This window comes from Hermetia illucens, chromosome 4 (assembly GCF_905115235.1).
Source record: "Hermetia illucens chromosome 4, iHerIll2.2.curated.20191125, whole genome shotgun sequence".
NCBI classification, from domain to species: Eukaryota; Metazoa; Arthropoda; class Insecta; order Diptera; family Stratiomyidae; genus Hermetia; species Hermetia illucens.
Window position 1 is genome coordinate 156,131,060 of NC_051852.1, and position 12,816 is coordinate 156,143,875.

General features: G+C 46.1%; 1 protein-coding gene across 1 annotated transcript; it reads left to right on the forward strand.

The window, feature by feature from the left end:
• The first annotated feature begins 7,368 nt into the window (after window positions 1–7,368).
• LOC119655768 (surface protein-like) lies at window positions 7,369–10,951 on the forward strand. Its single transcript, XM_038061823.1, has 2 exons — window positions 7,369–7,442; window positions 8,637–10,951. Exon 2 carries the CDS (start codon window positions 8,641–8,643, stop codon window positions 10,906–10,908), a length of 2,268 nt encoding a protein of 755 aa, XP_037917751.1. The 5' UTR covers window positions 7,369–7,442; window positions 8,637–8,640; the 3' UTR covers window positions 10,909–10,951.
• Window positions 10,952–12,816: the final 1,865 nt, after the last annotated feature.

Consider the following 12,816-nt stretch of genomic DNA (forward strand, 5'->3'; position numbering starts at 1 on the left):
TCGCAGTGTGTTTGTGACGAAGTTTTTTGCGGGCTTTAATGGTGAACCAAACAGGGTAAGAGCCTAAGCACTTAGGAGATTAGGAGACGTGATAGGGAAGAAGATCAGATAAAATAGTATAGAAAGTGTTGAGTGCTTGGTCACACGTTAAAGGTGACAGGATTTGAATCCAGTTGATTGCCGCCAGGGCTGAGTTCAGACCTTCGAAGTTCGCCTTATGAAAGTTAAACTTGGTAGGCTTGCGCACGACAAGAGAGTGGAAAATATTTTTCAGAGAATTGTGGGCTCTTAAGCCCGCATCAACTTGATGTGGGACCGGACCAAATGGGGAGCAACTTACTCCCTCTTTTTTACTCCACGAAACCCTCGATTACGGCTTAGCACCCAAACTTTAAAAATATTAGGCTTTACGAGAGGCAAATCATCAGACGCTGCCTCACCTCTGCCCTGGGAGCAGCGTGTCCGAAGCGCACAATATAATTCGTAATCATGTTATGTTCTGCGGATTATATAAAGGAGGACTTAACATCTGCGAGCCGCTTCGGTCACGCTGCTCCCAGGGCAGAGGTGAGGCAGCGTCTGACGATTTGTCTCTGTCCTGGTAAGAAACCGTAAAGCCGTCAGCGCCTAATATTTTTAAAGGGAGTGGAGTCGGGATATCTGAGTATCGAACTCAAGAGCAGGATGATGGGCGTCAAGGGCAACGTAAGATGGGGTAAGAGGGGATTAGGAAAGGCAACCAACAGAAAGGTTAGAGAGGACAAGGTCGCGAGTGCGATCTAGATAGGTTAAACTGGAGGGCGCTATAGGTGTACATAAAAGTGGACAGAGGAAGGGAAGGTTGGGTCGAGTTATTAGGGAGGGAGGGAAGGCCAAAAGAGAATGAGAATATTCAAATCGGCACCGAGGATGAAAAGAAGTGAGGGAAACAAAACGATTAGGACCTCTGATAATCTTTCGAAGAAATTCTCGTACAGAGAAGGCGGGGTGAGGCAGGGAAAATATACACTCGATATGATAAAAGTGGAGAGGTTAGTCGGAATGACTCGTATGTTGACAGAATGATAAATGGAGGAGGAGGAGGAAAAGATTAAGCTATTAGGACACCTCCGCCGGTTGTCTTGTTAAGCATAGCGTAGTCTCTGTTACAACGAAAGACAGAGTAACCTTCAAGGACCTCAGAATCTAATATCCTGCCATACAACCAGGTTTCATAAATGCAGATAACGTGATGTTGGAGTCCTAAGGCAGAGAGTTTGAAATCCAACAGTTCAATGTTTAGACCCCTTACATTTTGATAAAAGAGTGTAAAGTTGTCAGAATCGTTTAAGTTCGATGACGAAGGCGGGCGGGCAGGAAATTTTCACCAAGCTTAGTCCTTTGAAAATGCTTGACGGAGGCCCCCGCGGCCAAAATGACGATTGGGCGATAGCATCGAAGTCGTGGGGATACTCACTTTGAAGATGATCACTTTGAAGAAAGCTATCACTCGGTCAGGAGAGCCATCCTTCGTCAGCTATGTCAGGGAATCCAGTTGTAGGGCGCTAGTTAACAGCATCAAGAATATATTTAAGGTTGAGTTGACCCCAGAATCTAGCAAAGCATCTAAGGGTGAAGTTCATCCTATATAGAACATACGCTAAATTCTCCACAAAAAATTTACGGTTGAAGAGCCCTTCAAAAGATCAACGCCAATCCAATGCCATAATTGCCAAGAATTCGGACACACGAAGCCTATTTCAAATTGATTAATGTCTGGACAACATGTGGAGAACTTCACCTAACTAGCGCTTGCAAAAAAGAGAAAAATAATCCAAAATTAAAAAAAAAACTAACTCAAAAGAGAAAGAGTTACTTAAATCAATATTTGAGAACAACTTTGCATACCAGGAGGCTCACCTACCTACTGGTCTTCTGACCCCAATAAAATTCCCAATATCGTCACCTTTTCTGAAGGAAATTTCATTCAGGTGCTCTCCAGAGCTCAGAAGAAGAAGGCGAAGAAGAACAAGAGACAACAACACGCCGCGAGATCAGAAAAACCTCTGCCTAAAGTTAAGGCAAACACGAAGGACGGAGCACCAAAAGAAAAGGTGGGGAGATGAAGGAAGACTAGATCGCCAGCTCTGCTTATTAGGCTGACGGAAGGCAAGACTTTTGCGGAAGTTCTCAGTGAAATCCATTACAAGATTAAACCCGAAGATAATGGAGCAGAAGTGGCTTCCACTCGTAAAACTAAGGGTGGTGAAGTCCTAGTCGAACTAGACCCGAAGACAATAAATAAAGTTACGTTCTGTGAAGCAGTCAAGGAACTTCTGGGCGAAAAAGCTTTGGTTTCTAGCCTGGAACCCACGCGTTCTCAGGAAATCCGATATCTTGACTGTCTCACAGGAAAGAACGAGGAAGAAGAGACCATCAAACGCGAATGTCCGGAGGTAACCAATGTCTGGATTGGTATCACCTCGCAACTCGCCGTGGTGGAAGTTACCGCGCAATCCGCGAGGAAACTTCTAAACAGCAGGAAAATAATAATTGGTTGGGTAGTGTGTACGATACGAATCCGGCCGCCCCAATCAAATTTTACAGATGTTTGGATTATGGGCACACAGCTCCAACCTATCGGGGGCCTGACAAAAGAGTAACATGCCGCAAATGCGGTCAGCCAGGCAATAAACCGATCACCTGCAATGAAAAGGAAAGCTGTGTCCTATGCAGGGACCGTGGTGCTATTGATGAGAACAGTGCGCACATTGCGCGCTCGGGGCGGTGTCCAGTTTTCAGAGCAGAATTGGCAAGAGCTGGGACGCGATCAATGTGGTTCGCATCCTATAAATCAATATGCACCGGAGTGCAACCGCTCACGAGTTGCTAGCGCAGTTCGTTGCGGAGACCAAAGCCGATTTAGTACTCATCAGTGACCAGTACCAAAACAAGGACCCAGTTTCATGGCATCCCAACATATCAGGTACCGCAGCCATCTGTGTTCGGGACAGCACCCTCCTTAGGGTTCTTACCCAAGGCCGAGGGGATGGCTTTGTCTGGATTCGGTTTTCAGGGATAACGATTTTTAGTGTCTACCTTACGCCGAATGAGACGATGCCGGACTTTTGACGGAGGCTTGATGCATTGGAGGACGCTATCTTAAGCACAGATGGTTGGACCCTGGTCAGGGGTGACTTCAATGCCAGGACACTTGAATGGGGCATGCCTCACACAGACTCCAGATGGAAACGAATTCTATAAATGGCGGCGAGAGCAGGACTGGTCGTTCTAAACACCGGATCCACCTCAACGTTCCGGCGCCCGAGCTACGAGGGAAGCATTCCAGATGTAACCTTAGCGTCGGTATCACTGGTGTCCGGGTGGCGGGTTCTGGCAGACTTCTTGGCAAGCGACCACATTGCCTTCGAAGTGGCGGACACAAACTCTCGGTGTGCGTCTCCTCCTCCTCCTCACATTGGCTGCACATAGCCGAAACCACTACCCCAATCTTTTCCATATGGTAGTTAAAGGAGCAATGTCCCGTCAAAAGCCCTACTAGGATTTTCATGTCCCTCTTCTTAAGGGACAATAAAAATGCCGCTCTAGTGGCCCTAGGCTCTTTCGCAAGGATTTTCGCTTGCCGATAAGAGTCCAAATTTCTCCACTCGACTGCGTGAATCCTTGCAATTTCACCCTTCAGAGTAGACTTGACAGTGGATGGTCGGATTTTAAGAGCTGTTTCTGGTCAAACCATTGTGGATCCTGACCCTCGACGAGCCAGTCTGTTAGCCTCCTCATTACCAGCGATGTTAGAGTACCCGGGTACCCAGATCAGGAATGTCTCGTTCAGTCGGTCAAGTTTCCATACCAACGGGCTTGATATATCGTTGCTGTTTAGTGCTGATAATGCCGCCCGACTGTCGAAACAGATTCGAATGGTGCGACCCCTCCATTTTTATGGCAAACATTCTTATATTGACATTGAAATGGCATATATATATCTCCGCCAGGAATATGGTCGTCATTTTTCCGAAAGGTCGGGCCAGTTCTATAATCGGATTCTACGAAAGCACCCCTTCACCCGATCCGCCCTCCATTACTAACCCGTCGGTGAAGATTATTAAGCCTGTAATCTGAAAAGACTAATGACCATTTGTCGACCATTCTTCTCTTTCGGTGACAGTGTCAAAGATGAATCTGGAAACCATATGATCGGTCGGCATCAGAGCTACCGGATGCTTGTCAAAGAATTTCCAGATAGACGCATGACCGTGTGATTGGCCGCCTTGCCACGCCCCAATGGTATCGACTATATATGCGTTTCACCCCCTAGTGAATGGAGGGAAGCTTCAAGTGCGGTAGTCGGCGTAGTACTCATTGCTCCAGTAATACTTACGCAACCAAGCTTCTGGATCTGCGTTAGCCGCTTCTTGCTGCTAGCGAAGTTCAGTCTCGGCCACCAAAATGGGTTTTATTATGGGTGTATACATCCAGGGTAACCATTTTGGACAAAGTTCCCAAATCTTACCTATCGCATTCCTACAGTATCAGAGCAATTTGCAGGATTTCTGATATTGTTCCTGGATATGGTGCTTCCACGTTAACTTGAAGCCGAAATGTCCTCCTAAATATTTGACTATTTGCGCCAGCTGGATTTCCGCCCCTGCTAAGGTTGGTAGCGTATAGCTGCCCCGCCTGACGTTCCTAGTGTACATAACTAGTCCAGTCTTCCTAGCGTTCACCGTGAGTCCATTGCGGAGGCACCAGCTGTGGATTTCATGCAGAGTTGCATTCAAGCGGTCACATACTGTGTCCGCAAACTTGCCGGTAATTATTACGGCTAGGTCGTCCGCAAATGCTTGCGCGAAGACTTTTTTGTCTTCCAGGAGCCACAGCAGGGTATCCATTACCAAGAGCCATAACAGTGCAGAGAGAAAAACCCTCCATGTGGGCAGCCCCTGAGACATCCTGCTTCAATAGACTTCTGGCCGACCAATATGTGGATTTTTCTCCACTCTGGCATGTGAAGGATCCAACTGATTAGTAGCGGTTCGATTCCATGCTGTCTTGCCGCATCATAAAGTGCCGCGAATGAGGCATAATTGAAGGCACCTTCGATGTCCATGAATGCGCCTAAGGCGTATTCCTTTTCGGACATCACCTTTTCAATTTTTGCCGTAAGTTCATGGAGTGCTGTCTCCGTGGATTTGCCTTTCTGGTAGGCGTGTTGTCTATGGTGAAGTGGCCACTTAGGAATGTGTGTATCCCTTATGAACTGATCTACTAGCCTTTCTAGTCCTTTTTGCAGAAAGGACGTTAGGCTGATCGGTCGAAAGCTTTTTGCGTCTTTGTAGGTCGGTTTTCCTGGTTTGGGAATAAACAACACCTTCACATCCCGCAATTTAATTGGAATATAAACGTGTGCTAGGCATGCACGATATACATTCACGAAAGTGTAGACCCAGGGCATCCATCCCCTCTATTACTAGCGCAGGGGGGATGCCATCCGAACCTGCAGACTTGTATCTATGGAACGAGTTAAATGCCCATTTCACTCGCTCCAGTAATACCACTTTGCATGCCAGATTCGAGTCTCTCGGTTGAGGGCTGTATGCACCTGTTGGCCCCGAGATTAGATTTTGGTTGATGCCTGGGAAGGGCGTTCAAGCAAATGGTTTGCCGTGTTTTCATCGCTTTCTGTGTACTTCCCATTCTGTAAAAGTAAATCATCCAGTTTTTGGCTACGTTCTTTGATCAGAATCCGTTTCAGTTTTGAGGTTGCCTCAAGAGAGTTAGTCTCTTCGCAAAAGATGATCGTTTGGCCGATCTTATGCTCTTCTTTAGAGCCGTCTGTGCCTCTTTATAGCAATTCCAGCTAGTGCCTGATTCAGCCTTCTGAGCACGATCCTTGTCGTTCTCCTCTGTTTTGCCAAATCCGATTCCACCATGGGTGTTTTACCCTTCTTTCGCATCTTGAGTGGACAGCTTTCTTCGAAAGCTCCTCTCATGCTAGTTGTGATCATCTGGGTTGTCTTCTCAATTCCGGGAATGGATTTGATGCACTTCCCAGGGATCGTGACTCGGGCCCTCAATTCGATTTGATACATCACCCAATCTGTCTTCCTCGGATTCCGAAATGGAGTGGGTGGGGGTGGATCCATGCCCATTACGAAATCAATGCGTCTGTGATCCAAGAGTGTGATATCGTTTGATACTCTCCACGTTAAGGGTAAATAGGTTATGACCAATGAGGACAAAGCTGAGGCTTTTGCTCAGCATCTTGCCGAAACCTTCACTCCAAACATAAAAGAGCTCAAAAACTTAGGACTACCACTTACAGACAATATACCGGGCTACACATTAACGAAGGCAAGACGAAGTACATAGTGGCAACGTCAATGCTAAAAACCAAAGAACGAACAACATCGAATCGCACTGGCTAACAGAGCCCATTTCAGTTTACAAAAACTGTTTCGCTCCAAAGGTCTCACCATAGGGTGAAAGCTCTGGGAGACTTGGGTTCTTAGCAAGAAGAATTGTGAACGCGATCGTGAGAAGAATCCTCTGAAGGATTTGAGGCCCCCTACGTGAGGATGGACGACTCCGTAGCCTACATAACGACGAAATCTATGAGCGGCCCAATAGGTTGCGGTGGGCGGGTCACTTAATCCTCAGGGCCTAGAAGGGCAATATCTATGGTAGAAAAAGAAGACGAGGCAGATCCTGCATGAGATGGAGCGACGGCGTAAGCCAGGACGCCAGACAGCTTGTAGAGACTACCTCGGCGCAAAACCGGGATGTCTGGAGTTCCTTATAAAGGCAGGTCTAGACCGGATATCGGTTGTTGCGCCGTTGACGATGATGGTGATGATGTTCCCTGATTATCTGCTCGAACTATCTTTTTTCGTATCTTTTTACTTTCGTTAGTTTCTTTAATTTTGTGGTTACTTTCCGTTTTTGTTTCTTATGGCCTGATGAAGGCGGATAAAATTCACTTACTACAGCAGTGGAAAACAGGAATTCAGCTCATGTAGCCATGGGAGATAGGAATAGCGAGGACACTGTCCACATTATTTTTATATTAAAAAACAATAAATTATTATTGCATCTTATACGTGACCAAACAAGAAATAGCATCCAACTGAGTAAATTTATTTAGTTCGCTAAACGTGCCTGGAAACTGCATTTTTAAAACCAGTTTATCTAAAATTTAAAACCAGTTTATCTAAAATTTGCAACAAATTCTTCATTTATTTCTGTTATTGCCAAATTCTTCACTTATTTTATTTAATCAAGAAATATTTGAACAGATGCATTCTTAGGGATGTTTTCCAAAATGGGATTGTGTTGTTTTCAAATGCTTTCCGATTTTCTGTATAAAAGGGGCGAAATTAGCTCTATCCAATCAGTTCTAGTTTCATAGTCAGAAATCGAGATATATCGTCGACTTAGTGATTGTGGTAAGTAAGCCTAGCTGGTATACCCTGAAACCCTTTTTTGGGTGGGAATTTTTTTAAAGATTCGCATTGCTGCCCTCGTTCAAGAAACGCCCTCACTCCTCCTTGCTGCTTTGTGCCAAGTGCTCTTAAGACGACCCATTCATCTGACGTTTTGGGGGAGTGGGTTCCACTGCATGGCGTAGCCAACTATGCAATTGTCATCAACTTTATCAAGGGCGCAACAATCGGTATCCCGTCTCGGCCTGCCTTAATAAGGAGCTCCAGACATCCCGGTTTTGCGCCGAGGTCCACCAGTACGATATCCCCAAAAGCTGTCTGGCGTCCTGGCCTACATCATCGCTCCATCTAAAGCAGGGTCTGCAGCGTCTTCTTTTCCGACCATAGATATTGCCCTTCTAGACTTTTCGGGCTGGGGCATCCTCTTCCATACAGAGTAAGTGACCCGCCTAAAGCAACCAATTGAGCCGGATTTCATCCACAACCTGACGGTCAGGGTATCGCCCATAGATTCCGTCGTTATGTAGGCTACGAAGTCGTCCATCCTCATGTAGGGGGCCGAAAAGTCTTCAAGAGCTTTGACCGTATGGTGAGACGTTTCGAGCGGAACAGTCTACATAAGCTGAAATAAGCTCTGTTGGCTGCCAACAACTATACGCGGATTTCATCATCATAGCTGTTATCGGTTATGATATTCAACCCTGGAATGGAGAAATTATCTACGGTCTCAAAGTTGTAGTCTCCTTTCTTTATTCTTCTCGTTTGACCAGTGCGATTTGATGTTGTTGGTTGGTTAATTTTTGGTGCTGACGTTGGCAGCATATATGGAATTGTCGTTCCTCTTCAATATGTGACCTATCTACTACCACTTTCGCCTCTCGACCATAACACTACGTGTGACAGGCCTCTGCGCCGACAAAATTTTTCCTTTCAAAGAGTGAAGTCGGAACTAGTCCTTGCATTTACGGAGCTTCAATCCACCTATCGTTTTATTGTAAGTTCTATCGAGCACGGGTATTGACAAGTCATTCTTTCTCTTTGGAATAGCCCTTTGTAGAATTAATAACTATGTATCATCAAATGGCGGTCCCCTACTTTACGTGATAAAACCGTGTGGACAAAAACAACGGACATCTCTCGTTTGTCCACATCCTTCCTTTGAGAGTGTGTTATTAATTAATCATTTTCTTCCTATAGAACCATGAAGCCACTTTATGTACTTTTTGGAGTCCTACTCCTCACTACTTTTACGGTTGCGAAGCTGGACATCCGCAACCGATTTGGTATTACACCGATCGTGGAAAAACTCCAAGAGGCGCATGATCGATTGCACGATAACATCTTCGGGGAAAAAGTAGTGGATTCACCAGCTGCCAGTGAAACAGCGGACAACTCTGACGGGGTTGACACCCCCGATGCCTCTGAAGATGCACAACCCGAGTCTGAGGTATCCACTGACGATGAGCAACCAGAGTCTGATGCCCCCACTGACGATGCACCTGAAACACCTGCTGGTGACAACGAAGAATCTGAGCCTCAGGTCGACATCCCTAATCGATCTGGGATTGCACCCATCTTGGAAAAATTGCAAGAGTCCAAAAATAAAGTAGCAGAGAACGTGGGCAAATTGCAAGAGGCGGGCCAAAAGCTTCAGGATGATATCGTGGAAAAATTGCGAGCAGCGCGTCAAAAACTTGAAGATGGCATCTTGGAAAAATTGGAAAAGATCCGTCAAAGACTGCACGACGAAACCGCTGAACCTAAAGTTCAACCGATAGTCGAAAAATTGCAAGAGGCTCGCCAGAAACTTGAAGATGACATCTTGGAAAAATTGTTAGAGACGCGCCAAAAATTGGCCGATGCTACTGCCGAAAGTAAAGTAGCCGCGAACCTGGAGAAATTGCGAGAGGCACGCCAAAAACTTGAAGATGACATCCTGGAAAAACTGCAAGAGGCGCGTCAAAAACTTCACGATGGTACCGCCGAAAATAAAGTAGCACCGATCGTGGAAAAATTGCAAGAAGCCCGTCAAAAACTTGAAAATGACATCGCGGAAAAATTGCAAGAGATACGCCAAAGACTGCAGGATGAAATCGAGGAAAATAAAGAAGAACCGAACTTAGGAAAATTGCAAGAAGAGCTTCAAAAACTTTTAGATGATATCTTGGAAAGTAAAGTGGCACCGATCTTGGAAAAATTACGAAAGACGCGTCAAAAACTACATGATGCAATCTTCGGAAATAAAGAAGTTGATGCCGTTGATGGCTCCGATGCACAACCCGACTCTGATGTATATACCGACGATGGACAAGCCGAATCTGATGTCCCTGCTGAAGACGCGCCTGAAATACCGGCTGATGAAAATAGCGCTGAAGATGAATCACCAGCACCAGAAGAATCTGAACCCGAATCTCCGGTAGAGTCGAATGCCTCTGATAACTCCGACGCCTCTAACGATGCACAAACCGATTCCGATGTATCTGCTGACAATGGACAACCGGAGGCTGATGCCGCTGCTGACGATGCACCTGAAACACTTATTGATGACAACAATGCCGATGGAGAATCTCCAGCACCAGTCGAATCTGAACCCGAATCTCCAGCAGATTCTAACGACCCTGACGTTTCTGACGCATCCGATGCCTCTGACGGTTCTGACGCCTCTAACGACGCACAAGCCGACTCTGATGCACCTGCTAACGACGGGCAATCGGAAGCTGCTGTACCTGCTGAAGACGCACCTGAAACACCTGCTGATGACAATAATGCCGAGGAAGAATCACCAGCACCAGTTGAATCTGAACCTGAATCTCCAGTAGAGTCGATCGACTCTGACGCCCCCGATGCCTCCGACGATGCACAAGCTGATTCTGATGCATCTACTGACGATTCACAACAAGTGCCTGATGCCGCTGTTAACGACGAGCCTGAGAAACCTGCTGAAGACAACGATGCCGACGAAGCATCACCAGTTCCAAGCGAATCTGAACCTTCCGATGCACAATCCGACTCGGAAGTATCTACTGATGATGGACAACCGGAGTCTGATGGCGCTGCTGACGAAACACCTGCAGTTCCTGACACACCTGCCGATGGCAACGACGCTGAGGAAGCATCACCAGCACCAGGTGAATCTGAACCTGAATCCCCGGCAGGAGAAGCTGATCCATCTGAGGAAACTGGAAATCAACCTGATAAACCAGCTCATAAACATCAGCGTGGATGGCGCCGCGGAGGACGCCGTTGGGGCAGACGAGGAGATCGCCGTTGGGGCAGACGAGCAGGTCGTCTTTGGGGTAGACGAGGAGGCCGCCGTTGGAGCCCTCGGTTAATTCGTTCTTGGCAGGCACGTGTACCGGGCAGTCAACAATCTAAGAAGCCGAGCATCAGGAATTTAGCCTTGAAAGCTCTTAAGGCAAGGCAAGCAAGATTGGGTCGTGCCATAAATATACTTGAACGTCGAAATTAACACGATTAATTACGACGAAATAAATAATCATTATTTATCAGCAGTAGAGTGTTTTGGGGTATCTTTTCCTGCTATTACTTCTTTAAGCGTCTGGCAAATTTAAGCGAAAACAAAATGGATTTATGATCGCCAATTGTGGAAAGAGTGAGCTCTGCGACATACATGCCAAAGTTAAGCAAGTTTGAAAAATTTACAGGAAATTAGGAAATCATTTGGAAAACGCCAAAGTTCGATATTTCTACAAGGCTCAAGATCACCAGTTTAGATGTCAGCGATCAGACTATATGGAGAAGGGGAGGGGATTGAAGAATTGCCAATGCAAGAAGGAATTACCCGGTAATACGTGAGCTTCTTTATGTCTGCTACAGCAAAGAATTCAACCAAACGGGATGAAGAATAATCATTACAAAAGGACTACAAAATGGTTGATATGCTTAAGTATGGGGCTGCGAGTACCGCGCCCTTCAACTCCTGTTGTGGAATTTCAAACTCAGTATCGACAAAAGTAGAGTTCATAAAATCAACCCTTTTGGATGGGCAGTGAGTTGCTATCATTTGGTCAGTCTCCTTACCTGAGTGGAAAACCTTCCTTTTTACTAAAATTTATCCAATATCTGTCAATCTGACATTTTTTTCACTGAAAGGTCCTAAGCCTCAAAAGTCGTTAGCTCCTGCCAGATGGCTATGTGGGACTCTTACCCACTAAAATTACCGCCTCCACCTTCTATTCTCCCCGTGGTATTATGTTGCCGAGCTGGATCAGAAGTTGTCCTGCATTCGTGTTTACGATCGCGCCCCTCACTCGACTGACTTCCTGCTGTCTAACCTTCTTATGAATGGCTATTATCATATTTTCAATTGCAGTCCAAATCCCCTTCGGTTTCGACACACGGTCGATCATGTTTTCTGATGCGAAGTGATCCCTGGTTGTAACCCTTACTTCGGGCATTAAAATAAAACCCGTTCTGCGCCCTCCAAGATGTTTGCATACTTTGGACAATCTGGCGAATCGTCATGTCCAAATCGATGGAAGGATAATAGTTCCATAATTTCCTTATCCGCTCAAAACTGCTACATATAATAAGATCGAGCTCAACACCCTCGAAATAAGGGGTCGACAGCTCGCCGTGAGGCCACCTATATTTGGCAACTTTCTAGCGATCAGTGCTCGAGTGTAATATTCCTTGGCTGCTGCACACTCAGCATGTGAAGTTTAGCCTCTGATCGATCGTCACGCTTGGTTATATGAATTACTTCCATCTTATGCTCTGCGAGGGACATAGCAGAACCCTCCAACCGGGACTCAATGTTGCATAAAGTTCGACTTCTTCACAGAGGTGGGCAACAACCGTCACTCCAATGTGGAGCAATGGAGACCACACCAGTGGGCAGATTTCGAGTCAATACTCCGTTATACATAATAATCCTCAAGAGAGGGCCTAGGATGTTTCCTTGTGAGACTCCACATGCCGTTTGATATGATTTCGTTTCTTCGTCGTCAACGATATGTACAAGGTACTTCAGCCCGCCTAAGCTGTTTAGGAACTCAAGCAGATTCCTCCATCTCGCGGAATTCAAGGCATCCTTCACATCAAGTGTGATCACTGCATAGCATTTATCCCCTCAAGCGCAATTTTGGCTGTGTTGCCCACCAGGTCTTCAATTCTGTAGGAAGTGCTTCTTCTTTATGACATATGGTAAATGTCTCGGTAAACGCGGGGTGAGTGGGGGAGGGGTATTACCTAAGCCAGACGCTACTTTCTTTGCAGGTTCTAGGTTCTCCTCCACGTCTCGTTGAAATTTGCAAACTTGACAGTAGCTATATTTTCCACGTAGGCCGAAGTTTGTTGAATATCTGTTTTCCAATTAAATTTTCCCCTGTTTTTTCCCCTGCCCAGGAAATAGTAT